General features: G+C 40.8%; 1 protein-coding gene across 2 annotated transcripts in view; it reads right to left on the bottom strand.

Annotated features, from left to right (window-relative positions):
- Positions 1 to 9,251, bottom strand: part of ANO6 (anoctamin 6) — a 194,512-nt gene extending 185,261 nt beyond the window's left edge. The window contains exon 1 of one of the 2 annotated variants that reach the window (XM_027035950.2): positions 8,824 to 9,251. In XM_027035950.2, coding sequence (XP_026891751.1) covers positions 8,824 to 8,896 — 73 coding nt within the window. In that variant the 5' untranslated portion in view covers positions 8,897 to 9,251. The remainder of the gene's footprint in view (positions 1 to 8,823) is intronic. The other variant, XM_027035952.2, reaches the window with a different exon arrangement.
- Positions 9,252 to 26,693: the final 17,442 nt, after the last annotated feature.

Genomic DNA, 26,693 nt, shown 5'->3' with positions numbered 1-26,693 from the left:
TCTTCTGACTGCCAGCCCTTCCTTTCCCACTCCCCATTTCTCTTCTGATCTCCCAACTCTGCATCAACACTGCTTTCACAAACTCTCCCTCCCCCTGCCCTCCTCTTCAGGGATTCACTTTCCACCCTTTCTCTTTAAAATCTCTTACTTTTCCTAGGTAGCATCTACCATCAGTCAATTTATGCTATTTCTTCATTATTTGTATCACTTAGAAACAATAGTCGGTCTTGTTTGTTGATTTTTCTTTTATTACTAAGAGGATCGGGGGGGGGGGGGGAGCTGGGTGTCTTGGTCAGTTAAGCCTCCGACTTTGGCTCGGGTCATGATCTTATAGTTCCTGAGTTCCAGCTCCGCATCAGGCTCTGTGCTGCCAGCTCAGAGCCTGGAGTCTGCTTCAGATTCTGTAGCTCCCTCTCTCTCCGCCCCTCCCCCCACTCACACTCTATCTCTCCCTCTCTCAAAGATAAGTAAACATTAAAAAAATGTTTTTTCTTAAAAGAGGACCTTTTACACAAATTAAGCATCTAAGACTTGTTTATTTAATAAGTAACAGTAGGAAGAAATGATACAAATGAAAAAAATTATTGTATAATATACCTATTATATATAAACTTGTAAAATAATGTTAAAGGTCTGAGTTCTATATGTCAGAAGGGTGTATAATTCTTGTTTAGAATTTAGTTTTCTTAAAATCTAAACACAAATCAGAGAAAAAAAAACATACTTAAGGTTGTGTCTATATAATGCCACAAGAAAAATTTAGCCATCATTTTGTCTGTGCCAAGCCAAAGATTATTTTTCAAATATCTAGATAGAATGTCTGGAGAAATTGTGATAAATTCAATTATACAAATACAATCTCAGTTTATATAAAACAAGCTTTATAAACAGGCCTATAATTTGCATAATTGTACTTTGCAAAAGAACATCTATTTGCACGCCTGACCAATGGCTAACGTTCTGCCAAGGTTAAAATTAAAATTATAAAAAAGATAATTTTAAAGATCCATATCCTCTTCCTTCCAATTTCAAGTATTTGTATTTTTAAATAATGTGGGAAACAGTAGAGTTTCAATGTCCTAGATTACAAGCATTAAATATAAAACAACATCTGGGTTTCACCAAAGAATAGATTTTCTTTCATTTGGATTTTTACCTACTGAATAACTGCCTGCAGCTAGCTCTCCCAGTCAGCATTTGGACCCGTAGCCAGAGCAGTAGTAAAGACCATGGCAGAGAAAGTTGCCTATCAACCCTTCGACTAGTCTCCTATGCAAACGTTCCATCTGATATTTTGGCTGAGGAGTATCTGAATTGCTCTTTGGTACACATCCACAATATGCTATTGTTGACATTTGCATCCAGTATTTCTTCAATAGGCTACTTCTTGGGATGGAGTCTAATTAGTTTTAGCTGCAGTATTATAAAGCAAGGCAAAACTAAAGGAAGAGCAGTAATAATGATAACAACTTGAGAGAATCAGTTGATTGCATGAAATTTTCACAATCTGTCTTTACATGAGTTACCAGTCAAGAAGTACATTTCCTTGGTTGAAAGTAATTGGAAATGATGTTTTTCTGTTCTAAAACTGGTGATTTTTCCACAGACTCAGGCCTGTATCAAAAAGCGGATCAATGTATCCAAAGCGGATCAAGCTGGGGCGCCCAGGTGGTTCAAAGGGCTGAGCGGCTCACCTAAGAGCTCTGCTCAGGTCATGAACCAGGGTTCATGGGTTGGGGCCCACCATCAGGATCTGCGCTCACAGCATGGAGCCTGCTTTGGATCCTCCGTCTCCCTCTCTCTGCCCCTCCCCTGCACTCTTTCTCTCTCAAAGATGAATAAATGCTAAAGAAGAAAAAAAGCAGATCAAGCTTTAATCTACAGCATACAAAGCTTCCATTAAAACCTTAAAACCAGTCCCTTAGCAAATGTTTGTTGAGTATCTACTATGTGAAAATTATTATGATATGCAGGCTGTGAAGTACAAAGGTGAGTAAGGTAGCACTTCTCCAAGACTATATAAGCTTTACCTTCAGATGTATGATTGAATCAGCTAGAATACAAAACACAAAACTGATAAGCACGGATAACAGAAGAAAACCTCAATTAGTAGCTGGAGTAGAAACTTGTATTAAAATGTAATCATTTTAATCTAAACTGCTACAAACACCCTTTGAAAGTTTAAGACCAACTTTTAACTTCAAGCTAGATTGTGAGATTCTTAATAATGTATTATAATCTCCCTTCAAGAATGTCAGAGTTTAAATAGTATCTGACAGAAACCTTCACAGGAGCTTTTGGTCTACATTTACTGGTTTCCAAAAGGAAAACACACACACACACACACACACACACACACACACACACACACACACACACGGCAATCAACATAAGTGACTATTGAAACTACTGGATAAAAAAGAAAGGAATGTCATGTGGAACTTTTTTAGAGCTGTGTTTGTGTCAGGTTTAAAGAACAATGGGAATTATAAAAGGAGACGAGAAACCTTTTGGAAAGCAATTCTTGGACTTGAAAGTTAGAACACATAAGATAAATTGTGACTAAGGACTTGAAACTGAAAGTAACAGGTTTATAAAACAAAAAAAAAAGGACAAAACTATACTCAAAGAAAAAAGTGTAAGGATAGTTTGTTTTGTTTGTTAACTATCATTCTCCTGGTAGAAAATATAATATATATCTATGATCCCCTTGCCACAGCAAATAAGGCAAAGGTAGCACCAAAGCTTACTTTCTAAGAAATCACATTTAAGAATGCTGGAGCCACGCTGTCCTAGCCCCAGCCCCTTATCTCTTTCTCATCCCTCCCAGGGCTGGTATCTGGAGTCCCTGCAGCAAGAATCTCCTTGGTACCACCACCACCCGGGTACACATCTTGATTACAGCATTAATCACAGACTTACTGCAATTATCTATTCATGTCTCTGCCTCCTTCTGAGATAGTGAGGTACTGGTGGGTCAAGGACCCAGGAACCTGGCAGAGTAGGTACAATCAACATTGTTATAACAGATAGTAGGGAATCTCAAAGTGCCATGGAAGGGAATTCTACTAGGGCCATAAAACCACTCAGCAGAATGTTAATCAAATTATTTAAAAAGAGCAATTCACTTGATTCTTTCAATAATGCTTGGCTTGGCTTCTACTCAATAGCAAGCACCATTCTAGGCATGAGGGACATAGCTTGGAACACAAAACACACAAGACACCTGCCTTCAGGGAGCTTATGATATGTTAGAGGCAGGTGAGGAAGAGAAATTGTTTTTTAATTATAGCAATGAATGTCTACAATGTTTGGGATATTTTGCATGATCTCTAGAAGGCTCAGATGACCTAGTTCCAATGCAAGAAATTTACACTCTAGTTGTGCAGATAAAGATAATGAACAACAAAGACAAAATACAAAGTGAGTGCTGACTGTGTAGCACAGAAAAAGAAGGGGTGCGACAATTCATTAGTGGGCACTTTAGACAACGAAGATCAGTAACAGTTTTCTGGGTTTTGTGACAGGCTCCTCCTGAAAAACAGAGGAGGTAAGTCTGGCATTACCAAAGAAAGGAATTGGTCTGAGCCAAAGCAGAGGGGAAAAGTATTAAGACTTGCTGGAACAATAGAAGTTCCCCCCCGCACACCTGCCGCCACCTTCTACCTAATCACTCAGCTGAAGTCTAAGAGTCACGCTGTTTCTGGAAGCCATGGGTCTGATGCCTCGGAGATGTCACCTCTTTCCTAAACTCTCAGACCACTCCCCTCTATTCCCATGGCCGCTACAGGCATTTCCAAACCCGACTGCTAGAAAGACTTACTTCTACAATGTCCCCTCTCCAATCCCATTTTCCAACATGCTGCCAGGGAGATCTTTTCCTAAAGGCAAATTTGATCCCAGCACTCCTTTCCTTAAAATCTTTCAGTAGCTCCAAATCCTAAATCCTTAAAACATACAGAGGCTTCTTCATGGTGTGGCCCCTGCCTGCCTCCCTAGCCTTGTAGTGGCTGCCTTCCACCACAGGGAACTACGTGGAAATCCAGACTCTCCTTCTGCTATGCCACTGCACCCGCCTGGTCCTTCAGTACCCAGCCCAGCAATCTCTTCTGTGAAAATGTCTCCCATTATCCTCCCACAGCTGTGTACATACCTCAGTAATAGCACTTACTGCAAGTGGCTGGTTCCATAGAACCTACGTCTCCACAGCCAAGGGGTGCAACACTTATTTTTAGTTTCCCAACACCCAGCCCAGCACCTAATCCTGGACCTGGCACAGAAAGTTTTCTCAGTCAATACTGATTAAGCAAAACTGAGGCTAGGACCACATTTGTAGGTGATTAAACAAACTTTATAGTGAAGGGATAGAAATCATGAAGAAGTCTCTGTAAAAATGCAAAAGCGAAAAGGGAGCCAATAAGGACACTTGAGAGATACAGCTGGACCATCATCACTCGGAGGTAATGGGCTTCTTCTTACAACTCCCCAAATCAATGACATGACCATCAGCTGTGGGGATCAGAGAGTTAAACTCTATCATAAACAGACTGGGATCCCAAAGCAACCAGCCAAGCATCTAAACAAAATCTTTTTGCCTGAACTACATGACTTATTCCTGAGAAAACTTTTTCTCTCTAAGCGAAGTCTGAACCATAGAAATGCAAAAAACAAAACAACCACACACATACGCAAAATAAAACAGCACACAAAATATCTACATTTTGGCCGTAAAAGAGTTTTCTGTCACTTTCTACACGAACAGGAAGAAATGTTGCATTCTACTCACTGATTAAAGGCCGGGAGGAGGGAGAAAGTCAGCCAGGAATGCTCTTCTGCACACCAAGTGCACAAAACCTGCCTTGCCATGTGATCTCCACCAGCATGAGTGAAATAAGGGCTAAAAGTCACATATTTCCTGCCACCAGTGCCCAGGGATCACAACTGCATTCGGTTGCTGGAGCTGATTTAGAAAATAAGTGGTCTTTTGAAAAAATGCTCTTATACCAACAGGCTGCCTCATTCACAAACCTCTGGGACCAATTTCTGGTGGCAATGAGTTAAGCAAATATGGAAAAGACGCTCATAGTAACATTTACCACCTTTGACTCTTTAGACAGGTTCATGTCAAACAAGGAGGTAATCCTTACACTTAAAGCACTGAATAGTGCTTTAAAGGTAAAGGTAAGCAGAAACCCACTGGCCGGGGGTGGGGGGGAAGCCCGAAGTCCCAGTCCACTACAGGAACACTTCCATATATGTATGTAAAACATTCATATGATATAACCAGGGACCACATCTAGTTTAAAAAGATTCTCTTTTCATCCTTTGTAAATTAGCCGATGATAAATGTTTTACTCAGGAACTATGTCAAAAGTAACTCTATTGTTCTGAATTATAAAGTTAATATTGATAGAGGGATTACGTAGAAATCTTCAGTACCTGAGTGGATTTTAAATTATACAACTATCAGTAATGACAATCAAGTACTAGGAGAAAGATGTCAACAGCTTAACCATAGTTCTGCATATGAAACTAGGGGCACAAGTTAAAATTATAATCATCATTTCACCACGACCTCCCCTAAGTTGAAAATTACAATTATTTTGTAAAAGGCTAGATACCATCAGCCTACTTCTAACCTTTAAAAAAAAGACTTACCTATTTTACAATGTCATAAACTTTCTATTGATATGGTAAACATTTCCACTTGATATAAAATCACTGCAATCCACATTGAGTTTGTATAACAAACAAAAATTGTGGAGACCTACTTAAATGATATCTGTTGCCTAACATAATGTTGAATTGACCCCTACACACAGTAAAGTAATAATATCAGTAGCCCACAGAGGGAGGGGTGATGGAGGGATAGAGATACTTAACTTTCTAAGTATTTTTTTTTTATTTTTTATGTTTATTATTTATTTTTGAGAGAGAAAGACAAAGCACAAGCAGGGGAGGGTCAGAGAGAGAAGGAGACACAGAATCTGAAGCAGGCTCCAGGCTCCTGAGCTCTGTCAGCACAGAGCCCGACGCGGGGCTCGAGCTCACGAACCACGAGATGAACCTAAGCTGAAGTCAGATGCAGGCACCCCGAGATATTTAACTTTTTAAAACATATTTACTGGTTAACTTGATAGAACCAGCATAAATTACATCTGTAATTAAAAAAGTAAGGGGCACCTGGGTGGCTCCATCGGTTAAGCGTCCGACTTCGGCTCAGGTCATGATCTCGCGGTCCGTGAGTTCAAGCCCCGCGTCAGGCTCTGTGCTGAATGCTCAGAGCCTGGAGCCTGTTTCAGATTCTGTGTCTCCCTCTCTCTCTGACCCTCCCCTGTTCATGCTCTGTCTCTCTCTGTCTCAAAAATAAATAAACGTTAAAAAAATTTTTTTTAAATAAAAAATAAAAAGAACCAGCACACCTGGTTGGCTCAGTTGGTTCAGCAATGGACTCTTGATTTTTGGCTTAGGTCGTGATCTCATGGTTCCTGGGATCAAGCCCTGAGTTGAATGCTGTGCTGACAGTGTGGGGCCTGCTTGGGATTCTCTGTCTCCCTCTCTGACCCTCCCCTGGTCATGTGCGTGTGCTCGCTCTCTCAAGTAAATAAACTTAAATAAATAAAAATAACCTATTGCCACACACTTAAGATAAATTTTATGATGCCTCATCTGGTAAACACAGACTAGACCAAAGTCGTTTTTTCTAAACTGAGATCTGTTGATGGCACAGTGGAACAAACAAAGGTCAGAGTCTCTTACTTCAGTTACCATTTGGGTTTTTACCCTATTTATTCACAATACTCAGTATAAACAGTGATGATACCTCACCATAACAGGCAAGAGTATTTTCCTATGAAATGGACTGTGCTAGTTTACTGTAACTTTTTACAGTCTGCTCCTATGATTTACCAGTAAAGTCTGTTAAATAGTAGCATTATAATATTATCTGACTGCTGGTGACCAGGTGGAAAGGGGATTAATCCACATAGGTCTTGCAAGTCAGAAAACCTGGTTTTGAATCTTTACTAGCTATGTGAAAAGCTAGGCAGATCAACCTGTGAGCTTCAGCTTTCTAATAAAAAAACACTACTTGCTCCCTCCATCTAATAAATTGTTCTCAAATGAGAACAATTATACTAAATCGTGGAGCATAAGCTCCTCTATTCAATTTGTTCCTCATCAACAAAGAAATTACCACATTCTCTTGATTTAAGTGAATAATACCTATAATAGCCAAAATATGAAAACAACTGTCCATCTATAGACGAATGGATAAAGATGTGTTTGTGTGTGTGTGTGTGTGTGTGTGTGTGTAATAACCACAACCAGCACCCTCCTCAACCTCCTCACCCTCGCATGTGGGCAATGGAATATTATTCAACCATGAGAAAGAGGGAAATCCTGCCATCTGGGACAACATGGATGGAACTTGAGGGCATTATGCTAAGTGAAATAAGTCTCACAAAGACAAATACTTATAGGTGAAATTGAATGGTGGAGGGGAGAAGATGTTGGTCAAAAGGCACAAACTTCCAGCCATAAGACAAGTCCTGGGGATGAAAGGTACAGCACAGTGGTTATAATTAATACTGTATCATGTAGTTGAAAGTTGCTAAGAGAGTGGACCTTAAATGTTGTCACCACAAAAAGGAAACAGTTACTTGTGAGTTGATGGAGGTATTGGTTAAAGCCATAGTGGTAATCATTTTGCAACATGTAACCGTATCAACTCAACGTGTTGTACACTTTAAACTTGCAAAATATTCTATGTAAACTGTAGCTCAATACAACTGGAAAAAAAATAAAATGATAAAAAAAATAAAATGATAAAGAAAAACCACACCTAGCTCCTAGAATTAAGTTACTTCTAAAGTTGTTATTAGTGAAGAATAGGACTTCAGGATCTGAGCAGGAACTGTTTCGCTTTAAACTGATTTGGCGTGCAGGAAACAGACTCGGAGTCGCTGAACAGACCAGCACGGTAATTTAATTGCCAGTCTTCTGGAGAGACCCAATATGTCATCATTCCCTGACAGTGATGTTCTCCCTGCTCCTCCAATTGTTTTCCCCTTCCCCACCTCCTCCAATCCCTTTTGTTTGTTGCTGTAGTTATTTCACTCTTAAACAGCTCTCCCTTCGTTCCGTCTACAACTTCTAAACATTTTTAACTCAAACTAGAAATGATACACCCCAGGCTTGCCCCACCCAACCACTCCCCACCCCGCCAAGCGCCAGGGCCCTCTGGACTTGCAGGAAATGTTCAGAGATCCCCCCCCAGCCCCACCCCGGACAAGGGCTTCTTCCTCCAATCACTTCCCCCGCAGGCTCTGCGGCTGAAAAAAGGATCCCGGGTTGCCACCCGCGGCCACAAATCAGTTACCGAGGCGCCCCACCCTCCCCCCAGAGCGGCTCCTTGCTTTCACTTTAAAGCGGATGCAGGTGGGTCACACCCCTGCTCTCTGAACGGGGCCGGGTCCCCAGTGCAGGTTCCAGGCGAAGGAAATGACCCAAAAGTTGCCGCTTCAGAGTCCACAGACTTCCCCGTATCCAGCACGAGTGGTTAGGCGCTGCGTCCGCGGCCCGCCCAGATCCTGCGGTCGGGGGCCCGTGCGCACCCCGCGCCTCCCCGGCCTCCACCCGGCGCCGGCCCGCTGAGAGCCGAGCGGCGAAGCGGCCGCACTGCGGCCCCGGGACGGCGGTGCGGGCTCCCACCTCCCCGGCGCCCGCGGGTCCCCGCTACCCGCCCCCGCGCAGAGCGCAGCGCCCGCGCGCAGTCCCCAACTTCTTCCGGCCCCGGCCCACGCCGGAGAACCCCCCGCTCACCGATATCCCCGTCGTCGTCGTCCTCCTCCTCCTGATCCATTTCTAGCAGAACGTCCCTGGTCATCATTTGCATGGCTCCCCCAGAAGGCGGTTCCGAACTTGGCGCGAAGTTGGGGGCCCCCGGGCTCAGGAACGCCGCGGCTCTGGCGGGGCCCTGCGTCCCGGCGAGGACCGCGGGGTGCTTCTGGCTCCCGGCTCAGAGCCCGCAGTGCCCAGCCCGCGCTCCTGGAAGCCAGCCGAGGCGGCCGCCGACCCGAGCCCTGCGCCCCAGACTAACCACTCGCCAGCCGAGCGGGGTCCGGCCACTGAGCATGCCCAGTGAGAGAGCCCGGGCTCGCTGCGGAATGATTAAACTTCCCCAGGGTTTATTGGGCTCTCAGAAGGAAGTCGGGACGCGAAAAGGAGTAGTCGGCGCTCGCGTTCTGCCCGCGAGTGACCTCGGGGAAGGGCGGAGGGGGGGAGAGCACACGAGGGTGGGAGTGGACAGGGTTCCCCGAATTCTGTTCTAAGGTCATATATGGACACATACTGGGGCTTGCTTTCTTTGACGTGTGTTACTGCCTCTGCAGTAAACGCCACCACGTCTCAGGTGAAGAACCCTGAAGACGAGCACGCCAGAACGGGGTTAAAGGCTCCGTGGAGCCAATGGAGGATCTTCAAGCATCAATTACTCTGCTTCCAAAGTGAGGGAACGTGTATTCCACGGGGGGCAAGGGAGAGGGAGATTATACAGGAAAGAGGCAAAATCGTAGAGAATAAGCAACAGAAGAAAAAAGACAAAGAGTGAGAGAGAGGGATCTAAAGAAGCGTGTTCACAAAAGGCAGGAAGATTTCCGCATAAAGAGAGGTAGGAATCGAGAAAAGCGCCCCCTACCCCCGCCCGCGGGAGCACACGCAGGGAGTGGTCGCAAGAGGATCATCCTGCAGCCCGTTTGGACCATGAAAGCGCAGTCCTCCGTATCAAAAATGCAAACGAGGCCAAAGAACTCGACAATGGTTAGGTGCAAACTCTAAGGTGGGGGGGGGGGGGGGGGGCGGGGAACTATAATAACCAGAGGAAACAAAGAAAGTACTAAAGTAAAATTGAGGCAGAGTGGAAGAATGTATTCCCGGAGACCAAAGGAAGCAATAAGACAAATACAAAGGGATTTCTACTTTTAAGACACACGGGGGTACTTTGAACTGCAGGTTTCTGGGATTGTGAGTCTGCAGAACTGTTTTCAAAGAAGCTGACGAATTCAGATGGGTCCATTTTGACTTGTCAAAAGGGCTAGAAGTTATATTTGAGATCCTTGTTGCATTCATTGTCTAACACTTCCCATAGAAACTTGTTATATTTTTTCCACTAATGTAGCAGAATTATTATGATTATTATGATAACACTAAGTCTACTGTGCATCATATGCTCGCATACACTTATTTTTTGAGTTTCTGTATGAAAGAAATAAAGCATTGAGAGCAATCATAAGTGGAGAACAGAACAGCCATGAATATGCACCATAAGGCATGTGGAAATTACTTTTAAGAAAATATCCAGTATCTGAAGGGGGAGGGCTGGGAGAATAAAGAAGAAAAAAAGAACGAGAAGGAGGGAAAAGAGAATGTTTTCTCTTAGTCAACTCTCTCCCCAAAGCTTTATGGGACCTACTAAAGTAGAAATTCCCAACACATTTTAGTGACATGATAAGTTATCACAATTTCCATTTAACAAATGTGTACATAGTGCTTTTTATGTGCCAGCCATAGTTTTTTTTAATGTTTTATATTCATGCATTTAATCCTTATAACAACCCTAGGAGCTATTACCACATTTACTCAAACACAGGATGACTGAATAATCCAAAATCAGTCACATATAGGAAGTAAATGGCAGAGCTGGGGTTCTAACCCAAGCATCTAGAATCTGGGCTCTTGGCCATTTTATAAACCACTTCCAGAGACATTCTGAATCCATTAAAAAAAAAAATCACTTTTTTTTCCCATCAATTGTAAGCTTTTAAAGTCTCATCAACTTTCTGCCATAGTTCTCTCCCCAAATGGTTTGGTTTGTATGGCCTAAGACTGCTCAAATTCCATTAGTAGTTATAAAACTCTTGTGGTGGATTTTGTAACAGGTCCCATGAGTCATTTGAAATTCTTCATAGATTTTAGGGTTTACATTTTTGGTGCTTTATAAATGTTGCAGAGAGACATTGCTGGCCTTATATGTAAAGGTAACTGTTGTTGCTGGAAGGGAAATTAATTATTTACTTAGGTTACCTATGAGTCGATCATTGGTAAATTCCATTCTTTCATTCAATCTATTTTATTTCCTGTAGCTTCTCTCATGCAATATTTTTTTCCCAACTGAATAATATATGCTTCAAACATAATCAAGGTAATAGGCCTATGTAAGAACCACACCCTTGACCCTGAAAAACTATCATTATGTTGTGAATAGTTAGTGAAATAAAATGTGCCTAATAATATGTGGCCAGGTTATTGGATTTGCAAAGCTTTTCCAAATCAGGGGAGGTAGACCGAGTATTTTCTCCTTCATTGGTCTTCTGATTAATTACAACCTTTGCCTCACCACAGGATGCCCTTTCTCTGCCCATTTCTTAAATGTTGTTGCTTCTCTGGCTTTGATCCTGTCCCTTTTCCTTCTCATCTTTCCCTATTGAAGTCATTCAGTCTTACAAGTTTACCATCTTTTCCAAACAGGGCCAGTTTCATGGGCATAGACACAGTTCAATTACAGAGGTTCCTGCGCTCAAAGGGATTTAATGCTTGGGGTCTTAATGCTCTGTGGTTGCCAGCTTAAAATTCTTAATAACATTATCTTTGAATTTTTGTTTTATATCTGGAGTTCAGTGAGACAGAGAAGTGTGCTAGTTCTCATACAGTCCTGCCCACACTGCCTCTCTGCCTCCCAGGGATAGGGTCTCAGCCTTGCCCACGCTCCTTTTTGCCCTACCCAAGACCAGGACCACTAGCACCAAGAGGACGTAGGCACAGGCATAGGGAAGGTCGGGGTCATGTGCGTGCATCCATGGTGTCGTAAGGTGGGGCAGGATGGCAGCTGTTCCTGCCCTAGAGTGGCAGTGCCACAGTGCACCCGCTGGGTGACCAGCGAGAGTGAGCCTCTTGCCCATCCTCTACCTAAGGGCATCCTGCATGGAAGTTGCAATCTCTTGGAGGCTGTCCCTTTAATGTGGTTTGGAGCCTAGAGTCCATGAGAAGGGGAGATACTTGGCTCCACTTCCCCACCTTCAGCCAGGGCGTGGTCTGTCAGTCCTACAAATTGGTGGGAAGGGGATCTGGCAGCTGGTGGACCTCATGCGTTCTTTGAACAAGGAACCCTGCAAATTTTCATTTGCACTGGGCACTGCAAATTGTATAGCTGGTCCCGATTTCAAGGTCTTTGTTTCCAGCCCAGATCTCTCTTCTGTATTGCAAATGGTATGCTTGCTTGCATGCTGGGTATCTCCACTTGGCTCTTTCTTAGACATTTCACATTTAGTGGGTCCAACATTAAATTTATAATTTCTGCCCCAATCCTCTTTCCCAAAATTTGGGAATGGCACAAACTAGTTACATAAGCCAATAATTTGAGAATCATTTTGACTTCTTCCTGTTATCCCCCATGTCCAGTTACTTAATCTTATTACATATACCTCCCAGATATCACATCCTGTATCCACTGTTGCTTTGGTGCATAACTGCATAGCATGACATTTTAGCTGAAGCATGATGGAAGTAAGAGATTAAAACATAAAACTATCTAAGGGAATTAAGTTTTAGGCAGAAGGGAAAGCAAATGCAAAATTCTCAAGGAGAACCAGCAAAGAGGTTCTAGTATCTGTGGCATAATACATTTCTACCAAATTTAGCACCTCACAGCAACAATAAACAGGCATCATCTCACACAATTTCTGTGGATCAGGAACTCGGGAGCAAAGTAGTCAAGGGGTTCTGGCCTAGGTTCTAACTTGTAGTCACAATGTCGGCCAAAGCTGCAGTCACCTAAAAACTTGACTAAGGTTCGAAATCTGCTCCTAAAATACTTCACTTTTGAATGGTGCTGCTTGTTAGCAGGACCTCAGTTCCTTCCTACACAAGCCTGTCTGTAGACCACTTGAACATCCTCATGACACAATCCTGTCTTCCCTGACGCAATGACTAATGCAAGAGAGTGGGCGAGATAGAAGCCACAACATCTTTTATGACCTCACCTTGGAAGCCACTCATTGTCATTTCTGCCACTAGTGACACAGGTCAATCAGTTCTACTTCCTGTGGGAAGGGTGTATACAAAAGCATGAATACCAAACACAGGGATCATTGGGAGCCATCTTGGAGGCTGTTGGTCCACTATCACTGTTGTATATATCATTCTTCATTCTTAGTTACTGAGAACAAACTATGCTGGCCACTTTCCTGGGTGTTGGGAATTCAATAGTAAAACCAAAAAGCAAAAACAGACAACATCTCTGCCATCATGACTTTCCACTCCAGTGGATAGAGACAAATAAGTAAGTACATGTCAGGAAATGATGGGTACTAGTGAGACAAATGCAGCAGGGCAAGAGTCATAGAGAGTGATGGTTGGGAGAAGGACTTTATAATGAATTGTTAGGAGAAGACTCTCTGATAAGGTGATATTTTAGCAGAGATCTGAAGGAAGTAAGGAAAAAACATGTAAGTCCCTGAGGAAACAGGTTTTTTAAAATTTAATTTATTTATTTTGAAAGAGAGAGTATGCTCGTGCAAGGGGGGGGGGGGAGAGAGAGAGAGAGAGAGAGAGAGAGAGAGAAACCCAAGCAGGCTCCACACTGTCAGCACAGGGGCAGATGCAGGGCTTGAACCTACAGGCCTGTGAGATCATGACCTAAGCCAAAACCGAGAGTCAGATACTCAACTGACGGAACCACCCAGGCGCCCCAGAAACAGAGTTATAAGAAGATGGAAATGCAAGTGCAAAAGCTTAAAGTCTTCAAGAAAAGCAGAGGTCATGGTGACTGTAGCATAGTGATGGAGGAGGTGAGTGATAGGAGGTCATGGACGGCAGAGGAGGGGGCATACGGCAAATCATTTTTGGCCATCAGAAGGACATGGGCTTTGATTCTGGATAACACGGAAAGCCTTGGAAAGTTTTGACTACATCAGTGGCATAACTTCTATTTTAAAATGATCTTTCTGATGGCTACAGTCTTCTGGACTATAGAAGAGCAAATGTAAAAAGCATGGAGGCCAGTTAAGAAACTAATCCTTTAGGGGCACCTGAGTGACTCAGTCGGTTAAGCATCTGACTTTGGCTCAGGTCATGATCCTGCAGTTCATGGGTTCAAGCCCCACATGGGGCTCTGTTACTGACGGCTCAGAGCCTGGAGCCTGCTTCGGATTCTGTGTCTGCCCCTCCCTCGTTTGTGCACTCTCTCTCTCAAAATTAAATAAACATTTAAAAACATGTTTTTTTTTTTTAAAGAAACTAGTTCTTTAATACAAGTAAAGGATAATGGCCTTGAACCAGAATGGTAGTGGTGGGTGTGGATAATAGGTATGTTTTGAAACAAATTTGAAGAGTGTCTGAGGTACTGGATATGAGTCTGAGGGGGAAAAAAGGGAGTCAAGGAGTCAAGGGACTCCAAGATTTTGACCTGAGAAACTGTGAAAATGGAGTTGCTATTTTTGAGATGTGTAAGACTACAGGAGAGTAAGAGGGCGTGGGAGTTTGGTTTTGGACCCATAAGTTTGAATTTGTGACTAGACATCCACATGAAGATGTCCAGCAGTCATGGTCTGGAGCTTGGAGGAGAGATCTGCACTAGAGAGAAACTTCGAACTAGCCAGGACTGCATGGAAGGTTAATCTATGTAAAGAGATAGGATCCAAGTGTTGAGCTCTAGGACTTTGCCCTCCAACACTTGCATTGGGAAAATGTGGAAAAACCAGTAAAGCAGACTAAGAAGGAAAGCATGTCCAGTGAAAAATGAGGAACAGGAAAGGGTGAAGTTTGGTTAATTTTTTTTTCAAAACCAGAGGAAATGATCTTCTATGTCAAATGACTCTGATAAAGTGGCTTTATAAAGACTGCAAATTCTTCTGTAGCTCAAATAGCATTCTTTGAGTGTGAAGAAAATTTGTCATTGGATTTAGCAGTGGGAGGTAATAGGTGACATAAGCAGTTTCAGAGGAGTGTGATAGGGGACAAAAGTAGTTTTTACAACATCACAAAGCAACTCTCCAATTCTCAATGGACATTGACTGGGTTTCCTACAGTAAACTCAATTCTGACACTGGAGATAGCATCAGATCCACAGGTTAAGAGTTCAGTCCCACAAAACTGTCTCTCTCTCTCTCTCTCACACACACACACACACACACACACACATACATACACACCACTTCAGACTCCAATCACAAGTCTTGGTTGTCACCTGTGCTTCTGACCAATTGGCTATAGATTGGAGGTTCCCACAACCCCCAACTCAGATTTGATTAGTTTGCTAAAGCAGCTCACAGAACTCAGAGAAACATTTACTTACATATATCAGTTTATTATTAAGGAGTTTATAAAGGGTACAGATGAACAGCCAGATAAAGAAGTCCATAAGGCAAGACCCAGAAAGTTTCTGAGCACAGGAGCTTCTTTCTCCAAGGAACGGGGGTGTACCACCCTCCCAGAATGTGCATGTGTTCACCAACCTGTAAGTTCATCAAATCTTGTTAAAGAGTTTTTATAGAGTGTAATCTGAAGCACCCTCCTACCCCTTTCTCAGGGACCAGTGGGTGGTACTGAAAGTTTCAACCCTCTAATCACTTAGTCTTTTGGATGACCAGCCCCATCCTGAGGCTATCTAAGGGCACTAACCCAAGTCACTTCATTAGCGTAAGCCCAAAAAGGCTCCAAATGAAGGACAAAAGACACTCTTATCACTTAGAAAATTCCAAGAGTTTAGGGAGGTTTGTACCAGAAACTAAGGACAAAGAGCAAATGTATTTCTTGCTATACCATGGGTTCACAGAAGAACGAAGGAAAAAGAAATGGTAAAAATGACTATAGACAACTCTTTTGAGAATCCTTGAAATTCTTTGAAACCCATGATCTCTAGACTTCTATACTCATTTCCATTTGGATTCTCATAGGCAGCTAAAATTAAATGTCCAAAATCAATCTCCTGATATTCTTCCCAAACCCTGGTCTACCAATAATCTTCATCTCAGATGATCAAAATTCCAACCTTCTGATTGTTCAGTACCCAAGGCCTGGCGTCATCTTTGATTTCTCTCTTTCTTGTACATTCCATATTATCTCCATCAACAGATCTATTAAAACATATATATAGAATTGGACCATCCACACCACATTCCCTACTAACATCTCATCTGCGACATCATCCTCTCTTACTTGGATTGGTTTTCTAGATTCCTTACTTCCACCTCTGTCCCCCGCACAATCCATTCTCAACACAGTAGCTCAAGTGATGCTATGAAACCATAAGCCAGATCACATTCTCTGCTCAAACCAGCAACAGCTCCCCATTTGAACTGTAGGAAAATCTAAGGTATTTTGAAAGCCACCCTATTTAAATTGCAAAATCCCCAGAGCTACCCCAGATGACTGTGCAAGATGTTTACTGTACACAGGTGCCTGGGCAAGGGGAGTAAAATGAGGCCTGATAGCTAGCTCAGCCTCTACCCGCCAAGCCACATGCTTTGGTGGAAGGTCTCTACAGGCTTCTACACAGGTTGTCAGGAACCCTGGATACCACTACACATGTAGTAGTACACTTCTTATTTTGCTTCATTTTCTCCTTATTACCTAGTTCCCTCTTATATACTACATCATTTGTTTACTTACTCTCTGTATTATCTGTCTTCATCAACTAAAGGATAAGCTCCGTGAAAGCAAGTACTTTTGTCTTTTATTACCATATCCCCAGCACAGAGTAGGTACTCAATAAATATTTATTAAATTGAATTGAATTTTTCTGTAAAGGGTAGTAGATAAATGCAGTAGTAGATAGAAGGGTATGTAGGGCCTACAGGAGGTATGTAGAAGAGAGAAGGGAAAATTGCTGTCAAGATGTCCTTGGGTAGGTAAAAGTGATGAGTTCCTGTAAACTGGAGATAATGGCTGTAAAAAGCAGGATAAAATTGTATCATGAAAACCATAGGGGAAATATAGTATTTGGATATAGATGCAGGCATATTGGTAGGTGTATTGGTAGGAGCTGTGGAAGCTGTCTTTTTTTCCCCAAAATGTTTATTTTGAAAGTTTTTAAACATATAGAAAAGTTGAAAGAATAATGTAACAGACAGCTATACATCCATCCAAGCTTCAACAGTTGTGAACATTTTGCTATATTTGATTTATCTGTTTCTCTCTCTGTATATATTTCATTGAACCATGTTAATGTCACAGACTTCATGATATGTCATCCCTACATAAATAACATATTCACATAAAAGAGATTTAACAATATTTCCCTCATATCAACCCATTCCATATCCAAGTCTCAGAGAGTTTAATAGTCGGGTTTTTCATACAAACACCCAACCACATTTCACATACTGTGATTGGTTATATTCCCTGACTTTTTTTTTTTCCCAGTGACTTTGACTTTGACTTTTTCAAGAGAACAGAGCAGCTGTGGATGATTTCTTCTGCTTACTACTGTTTTTCAAAGTCTAGTATTTCCTGTTAACTGGAAACATTTTAGTAAAATATTTTTGGCCAGAATCTGTCATAGAACATGCTGTGTTCTTCATGTGGCATTACAGTAGGAGGTGTCCACTGACAGACTGTCCTACCATTATTGGTGTTAAGTTTGATCGCTAAGCTACCTGGTGAACACCAGATCTTTCCATTGGGTTGGGGTTCAAAGCTGGGCAGTGTGACTCCAGCATCTGTGCCTCTAAACATTTGCTGTTGTTGAGATAAATTTCCAGGCCCCAAATGAAGCCACTCCTGTCTGGGCTGTCATGTCAGCAAACCAAACTTTTGTGTTCCTATAAATGCTCTGCTTGACCAGAAACACAGGACAGTTGACCCTTGAATAGCAAGGGGGTTGGAGTGACAATCCCCTCTGTCTGCACTTCTGAAAATCCATATATAACTTTCGATTCCTCAATAACTTAACTACTAATAGCCTACTGTTGACTGGAAGCCTTACTAATAACATAAACAATTGATTAGCACATATTTTGTATGTTGTATGTATTACATACAATGGTCTTATAGTAAAGTAAGCTAGAAAATATTAAGAAAACTATAAGAAAGAGAAAATGCATTTTACAGTACTGTACTGGGTTTATTTTAAAAACCCACATATAAATGAACACACATAGTTTAAATCTGTGTTGTGCAAGGGTCAGCTGTACATCTACTGAGCCAATCCCCAAACACCAAGAAAACTTTGGGCTCCATATTTATTTCCTCTTTCCTTCATCTTTTTGAATAAGGTCAGCTATGCAACCCAAGTCATTCATAATCTCTTTCTGCACTGCCACTTCTGATGCTCTGCAAAACTCGCTCTTGCCCCAAATACCGTGGGAAATGTGTTTGTAATGCACTGTACTCCCCCAATCTGTGCACTGTTTTCCCTTGAATCAAACTCTACTAAGCTGTTAGTTGTGTCATTTGACACTATTCCTCCTTAGGTACGAGCACAGGTCTTAAGAACAAGGAGTGCGGGGCGCCTGGGTGGCTCAGTCGGTTAAACATCGGACTTCAGCTCAGGTCACGATCTCACAGTCTGTGAGTTCGAGCCTCATGTTGGGCTCTGTGCTGACAGCTCAGAGCCTGGAGCCTGCTTCAGATTCTGTGTCACCCTCTCTCTCTGCCCCTCCCTGCTCATGCTCTGTCTCTGTCTCAAAAATAAATAAAAACATTAAAAAAATTAAAAAAATAAAAAAACAAGGAGCGCATGCACAAGCAGCAAGACTAGGATTCAAATGTACGACTCCAAAAGCTGATTGCTCCACCTACTCCATGAAAATGCCTCATCAATATGGAATCTTAAAAAAGTGCCCTTGTTTTTACATAGTGATAATTTTTTTAAGGCTTATTCATTTTTGAGAGAGAAAGAGTGTGAGCAGGGGAGGGAGAGAGTGGAAGACACAGAATGAGAAGCAGGCTCCAGGCTCTGAACTGTCAGCACAGAGACTGACATGGCTGTGAGATCATGACCTGAGCCGAAGTCAGATGCTTAACAGACCAAGCCACCCAGGTGCCCTAGTATTACATAATGATAAAGGAGTCAATCCAACAAGAGGATATAACAATTATAAATACCTATTCACTCAACATGGGAGTACTTAAACAACATAAAGCAAATATTAACAGGCATAAAGGGAAAAATTGACAGTAATACAACAATAGTAGGGGACTCTGGCACTACACCTACATCAGTAGATAGACTATCCAGGCAGAAATTCAATAATAAAACAGTGGCTTTGAACAATACATTAGACCTGATCAACTTAACAGATATATATAGAACATTCTATTTAAAAACAGCAGAATACACATTCTTTTCAAAGGCACATTGAACATCCTCTGGGATCAATCATATGTTAGGTCACAAAACAAGTCTCAGTATATTTAAGGATACTGAAATCATATCTCACATCTTTTCTGACCACACTGGTATGAAACTAGAAATCAATCATAAGAAAATAAAACAGAAAAAAGGACACAAACAAATTGAGGCAAAATAACTTGCTACTAAATAGTCCATGGGTCAACGAGGAAACAAAAAAGTACATAAAGACAAATGAAAATGAAATACAATGGTCCAAGATCTTTGGGACACAGCAAAAGCAGTTCTAAGAGGGAAATTTATAGTGATACAGGCCTACTTGAAGAAACAAGAAAAACCTCAAATAATCAATCTAACCTGACACCTAAAGAAGTAGAAAAAAAAAAGAATAAACAAGGCTCAAGGCTAGTCAGAGGAGAGAAATCATAAAGATCAGAGGAAGAAATAAGGGAAATATAAATTAAAAAAAACAAACAAGAAAAAATAAATGAAATTAAGAGCTGGTTCTTTGAAAAAAATCAACAAAATTGATAAACCTTTAGCTGGACTCATCAAAAAGAGAGGACGCAAATAAATAAAATGAGAAAAGAAAGAGAAGTAACAACCAACACCACAGAAATACAAAGAATTAGAAGAGAATACTATGAAAAATTATATGTTAACAAACTGGACATCCTAGATGAAATGCATAAGTTCCTAGAAACACACAATTCCAAAGGTGAATCAGAAAGAAGTAGAAAAATCTGAAGAGAGTAATTAATAGTAACAAAATTGAATTGGTAATCAAAAAAAATCTTAAAATAAAAAGTTCAAGGCCAGAATGGATTCACAACTGCATTCTATCATTTAAAGGAGATCCAAAATCTATTCCAAAAAATAAAAGAGGAGGGAAAGCTTCCAAATTCATTCTGTGAGGCCAGCATTACCCTCATAACAAAACCAGACAAAAACACTACAAAAAAAGAAAGCTACAGGCCAATATCCCTTATGAACATAGATGCAAAAATCCTCAACAAAATATTAGCAAATTGAATTCAACAATACATTAAAACAATCATTCAACATGATCAAGTTGGATTTATTCCACAGACACAAGGATGGTTCAATAGTTTGAAATCAACATGATACACCACATCACAAAATCAAGTATAAAAATCATAATCATCTCCATAGATGCAGAAAAAGCATTTGACAAAATTCAATACCCATTCATGATAAAAACTCTCAACAAATTTAGAGGGAACATACTTCAACATAATCAAGGCCATACATGAAAAACCCATAACTAACATCATACTCAGCAGTGAAAAACTGACAGCTTTTCCTCTAAGATCAGCAACAACACAAGGATGTCCACTCTTACCACTTTTATTCAAGGTAGTCCTGGAAGACCTAACCACAGCACTCAGACAAGAAAAAGAAATAAAAGGTATCCAAACTGGTAAGGGAGAAGTAAAACTGTCACTGTTTGCAGATGACACCATACTATACATAGAAAACCCTAAAGACTCCACCGAAACTATTAGAAGTAATAAATGAATTCAGTAAAGTTGCGGAATCCAATATTAATATACAGAAATCCATTGCATTTCTACACATTAATAACAAAGTAGCAGAAAGAGAAATCAAGAAAACAATTTCATCTACAATTGTGCCAAAAATAATAAATACCTAGGAATAAACTTAACCAAAGAGGTGAAAGATCTGTACTCTAAAAAGTGATAAAACATTGATGAAAGAAACTGAAGACAACACAAATAGAAAGATATTCTATGCTCATGGATTGGAAGAACTAATGTTGTTAAAGTGTCCATACTACCCAAAGCAATCTATAGATCCAAAGAAATTCCTATCAAAATAACAATAAATTTTTCACAGAACTACAAGAAATAATGCTAAAACTTGAATGGAATTAGGAAAGACCCTGAATAGCCATAGCAATCTTGAAAAAGAAGAACAAAGCTGGAGGTATCACAATCCTAGATTTCAAGATACTACAAAGTTATAGTAATCAAAATTGTGTGGTACTGGCACAAAAATAGACACATAGACCAACAGAATAGAACAGAAAACCTGGAAATAAACCTATATGTGTATTGCCAATTAATCTACAACAAAGGAGGCAAGAACATACAATGGGGAAAGACAATGTCCTCAATAAATGTGGCTGGGAAAACTTGACAGGTATATGAAAAAGAATGAAACTAAATCACTTTCTTATACCATATACAAAAGTAAACTTTAAGTGGATTAAAGACCTAAATGTGAGACCTGAAACCACAAAACTCCTAGAAGGAAACATAGGCAGTAATTTCTTTGACATCAGCCTTCACAACCTTTTTCTAGATATGCTTCCTCAGGCAAAGGAAATAAAAGTAAAAATAAACTATTGGGACTACATTGAAATAACAGGGTTTTATGCAGTGAAGGAAACTATCAACAAAATGAAAGGCAACCTGCTGAATGAGAGGAGATATTTTCAAATGATATATACCAAAAGGGTTTAGTATCCAAAATATATAAAGAATTTATGCAACTCAATACCAAAAAAACAGTCTGATTAAAATGGGCAGAGTACCTAAATAGACATTTTTTTCAAAGACATATACATGGCAAAGAGACACATTAAAAAATGTTCAACATCACTATTCATCAGGGAAATGCAAATTAAAATCATAATGAGATACTACTTTATACCTTTTTATTCTAGCCAGAATAAAAAAGACAAGAAATAACAAATGTTGGAAAGGATATAGAGAAATAGGAAGCCTCAGGCACTGTTGGTGGGAATGTAAATTCGTACGACCACTGTGGAAAACACTATGGAGGTTCCTCAAAAATTAAAGATAGAAATACAATATGATTCAGAAATTCCACTATTGGGTATTAACCAAAGAAAATGAAACACTAATTTGAAAAGATATACGCACCCCTATGTTTATTGTAGCATTATTTACAATAGCCAAGTTATGGAAGCAACTCATATCCATATTGATGAATAGATAAAGAAGATATGGTATATGTATATGTATGTATATGTATATGTATATGTATATGTATATGTATATGTATATGTATATGTATATGTATAATGGAATATTACTCAGCCATGAAAAGGATGGGATCTTGCCATTTGTGACAACATAGATGGAAAAAGGGGGTATTATGCTAAGTGAAATATGTCAGAGAAAGACAAATACTATGTGATTTTACTTTTATGTGGAATCTAACAAAACAAACAAACAAAAAAGCAGAAACAGAGCCATAAATACAGAGAACAAACTGATGGTTGCCAGAGGGGACGGTGGGGGGAAATTGCTGCAACATGGGTGAAGGGAAGTGGGAGGTACAGGCTCCCAATTATGGGATGAATAAATCATGGGAATAAAAGGCACAGCATAGGGACTATAGTCAATGGTATTATAATGGAGTTGGATGGTGACAGATGGCAACCACACTTGTGGTGAGCACAATAGAGATGTTGCATCACTGTGTTATATACCTGAAACCAATGTAATATTATGTGTCAACTGTAGTTTAATAAAAATTTAAAAATAAAAAAAATGTAAGAACAAAAAGGATAAAGAAACTGAGAAGAAAAGAGACTTTCCTACTTGGTTTGTTGGTGGGTTGGTTGGTTGGTTGGTTATGAAATTAAGCGGAGGCCCCAGTTTTGTCCATAGCTTGCTTTTAATTGCTATACATGATGGAAAATGTCAAATACCCCAAAGTCTACGTGCCCACTTCAAATACTATAAAATCTGTCATTGCTGTGGGAGGTGGGGGTGACGGGCAGAAGCAGAGTGTGTTTCTATAACAATCTCAAAGTTATTTAGAATTTAATTGCATTTAAAAATTTTTTGTTGTTTATTTCCGACAGATACTGAGAGAGAGAGAGAGAGAGAGAGAGAGAAAGAGAGAGCGTGAGAACTGGAGAGGGGGAAAGAAAGAGAGGGAGGATTGGACAGAGTATCTGAAGTGCGCGCTGTGCTGAGAGTAGAGAGACCAATGTGAGGCTTGAACTCACAAACCACGAGATGGTGACCTGAGCTGAAGTTGGACGCTTAGCTGACAGAGCCACCCAGATGCCCCTCATTTTTAAAATAGCTAATACTCTGCAAGACAAGATGAATTATGAAGAGCAAATAACACAAGTGTCTCACACTTAACAATGAGAAATAGCTTTCTGTTACAACTAGAGAGAAGTTTAGGGAAGTTGATGATTGCCCATGTCTGTTGATTTGCCATATAGTCTTTCATTTTCACTGCTGTTTAATTCACAAATAATTTGTGAGTAAAAGTAAAATAAAATCTTTTCTAGAACATTGCTGGATATTTTTACCATCAACAGGAACATGACTATAGTCAGTTCACAGAATTATCTTAGCCTTTTTGGCACCATCTGTTTCATTTTCTGAGATTGCCTGGCCTGTCCACAAATCTGAAAATATTTACTATTTGACCTTTAACAGAAAAAGTTTATCAGCACTTGGGTTATACTGTCCCTTCTTTGAGTGTTACTTTTTTTTTTTTTTTTTTAAGAAGGCTGCAAACCCAGTGCAGAACCCAACGCAGGGCTTGAATTCAGGACCCTGAGATCAAGACCTGAGCTGAGATCAAGAGTTACATGCTTAACCAACTGAGCCACCCCGGTGCCCCCTGGATGTAATCTTTGAAAGCTATATTATACTTCTGAGATGGAGTTATTTCAGCAGGTAAACAATCTGCACAAATGGGTATTTATGAAGAACCACTTATTTATGTGTTGATTTTCATTCACTATTTTCAGCAATTACACATTTTTTCCCCTATAGCTTATCATGGAGGAGATCACAAATGACTTTATAGAATTAGCAGGCAACCTGAAGGGAGTCCTCCACAGTGATGTTTTTGGCCAACGTTAAATGTACCTTGGTCTGAGTCAGGACAGGGACTAAACGGTGCCCAAGAATGGAGCTCTGAGTCCAGCCCAACATTACATTTTCCTCCCAAACTGGCCCCTGAGGCCCCTCAGTATACGTGTGGGCAAAGGGACTAAATATGTGGGTCTCTGCTCTTTCAACCAAGCCTTTGTGCTGTTGGGTCCTGCCTCGTCAGTTTCCATCCAGCCTGGGGAACATGCACGACACCTTTCTTCTGCTCACTTAGTTTCCTGGCCTAGATTCTGGGTGGTGATGCCTGTCTTCATCATTCCACATGCCAAACTGAGCCGGTCCTCCTCTGGGTGCATTCCATTACACATCTTCCACAAACTCGTTCAGGAATCCCATCAGCTTCTCTCCAGTGATGGTCTCACTTGGCAACTTCTGCCGCAGTTCTGGGCTGCAGCAGAGCCCTGAGCTCTGTGACTCTGAGATTCTTCATGCAGGACATGTTTACCTCTCTGCCTTGGGGTTTTATTAGGGGAGTAACTCTGTACAGATATCTCTGAATTATCTTCATTGGCACCTCTGGTTGGATATGAAAGGGTGTGAGACCACCTGGCCGGGGTGGGGGGGGAGGCAGTGGCAGGGACAGAAGACCTTAGGTGGGCACAGTGCTCCCAGCTGAGAATAAACCAGGTTGTAGACTGAAAACTATATTTTTGTTGTTTTCATTGTGGTAAAAAAAATATGTAACATAAAATTTACCATCTTAACCATTTCTAAGTGCAAGTTCACCAGCGTACATATATTCACACTGTGTAACAGATTTCTAAAACTTTTTCATCTTGCAAAACTGAAACTCTACATTCATTGAACAACTTCCATTTTCCCCTTCCCCCAGCTTCCGGCAACCAGCATTTATTCTACTTTCTGTCTCTATGAGTTTGACTACTTTAGATGTCTCATATATATGGAATCACATAGCATTTGTCTTTTTGTGAGTGACTGCTTTCACATAATATAGTGTCATCAAGGTCTGGAAACTATCTTGATAATTTTGATTTTCTCAGTAAAATAGAAAACAAAGGTAACTGGCAGGGAACGAAAATGTAGAAGGGGGATCAGGCAGAGAGAAGGACTAAAACAGTTATCAGAGATAGCTGGGAAGGAAATGGACTAGGGAAAGAGCATAGGATCACACCAAAGACCCATGCGAGGTTGTAGATTTAAAGCGAAACCTACTAACACGTTCATATATTTTTTCCAGGCACATTCCACTACTCAGGTCCAAGCATCAAACTGGTGGACTGTTGGATAAAACTAGAGTTGGGTTTTGCAAGGTAAGTTCAACAGAGAGAAAGGAGAGGAGAGTGTTGATGGCATGGCTTTTAACAATTACCGGATCCAAGAGATAACATATTGAGGAGACGACTGAACAAGAGTTGTAAGATCAGAAAGTTGAATACTTTGGGGGTGTGGAAGTATCAGAATTGCTGGAGCTATTTCTCCCTTGGAGTACTGCTGAAGCCTCCTTACTAGTTTTCTTATTCTTTTTCATTCACTCTCCCTTTTATGGTCAGAAATGATCCTCCTGTAGTGAAAACTGATGAGGTCATACCTTTCAAATTCCCCACGGACCTCCCATTAGACTGTGGATAGTGGCAGACTTTCCACAGTGGCACAGTGGAAAGTGCCACTTTCAAGTGGCAGACTTGAAGATGCTCAACACCTCTTCAGCATCTTCAGTACCTCTAGCACCTCCAGTTACTTGAAGGTTTTATTCGCTACCATAACTCCAAGGCTTTGCACATGCTGTTTTCCCTATTTGGACCACATCTCTCCATCTTGAATTGGCTTTCACTTATTCATCAGGTCTCCACTTCAATTTTACTTCCTCCTGGAAGACTTCCTTGATTTTCCCCCAGTCTATATTGAATGCTTCTCATTCATACTTGCAGAGTATCCTGTATTTTCTCACACCAGCATTTAATATACTTCACTGTTAATGCTTACTTGTTTAGTTATATTTTAATTCTCTATACATCCTGTTGACCCTATATGAATAGCTATATTCATGAATATATATATGAAGCATCAAAATCACAGTTTTTTCTAATATTTAAAGCTTACATAGAAGGTGATTCTTAAAAGTGATTCAAATTCCTTTTTGAAAGTCTTCTCTGGGCTTCCCGGGACGTCTCACTGATCTATTTGCTCCATAGTCAATAGCCAATCCTGTTCTACCAACCCTCTAGCCTTCTGTTCTACCTCCTTCCTTTCCTGAGGTTATTTCATTCAGTGTCATGACTTAAAAATATCATCTAAATCTGTATCTCTAACCTGGACATCTCTTGGGTGCTCCAGATTTTTATGTCCATCTGTCTATTCTACATTCCTACTTGGTGAAACAGACTTATGAATACTACCAAAACACCATTACCCAAGTTGTCTCCATTTAGGGCAGAGCACCTCTGGTAGAT

Source organism: Acinonyx jubatus, chromosome B4 (genome assembly GCF_027475565.1).
Source record: "Acinonyx jubatus isolate Ajub_Pintada_27869175 chromosome B4, VMU_Ajub_asm_v1.0, whole genome shotgun sequence".
Lineage (NCBI taxonomy): Eukaryota > Metazoa > Chordata > Mammalia > Carnivora > Felidae > Acinonyx > Acinonyx jubatus.
The sequence above is the reverse complement of the archived record's forward strand: the minus strand, read 5'-3'. Positions and strand labels throughout refer to the sequence as shown.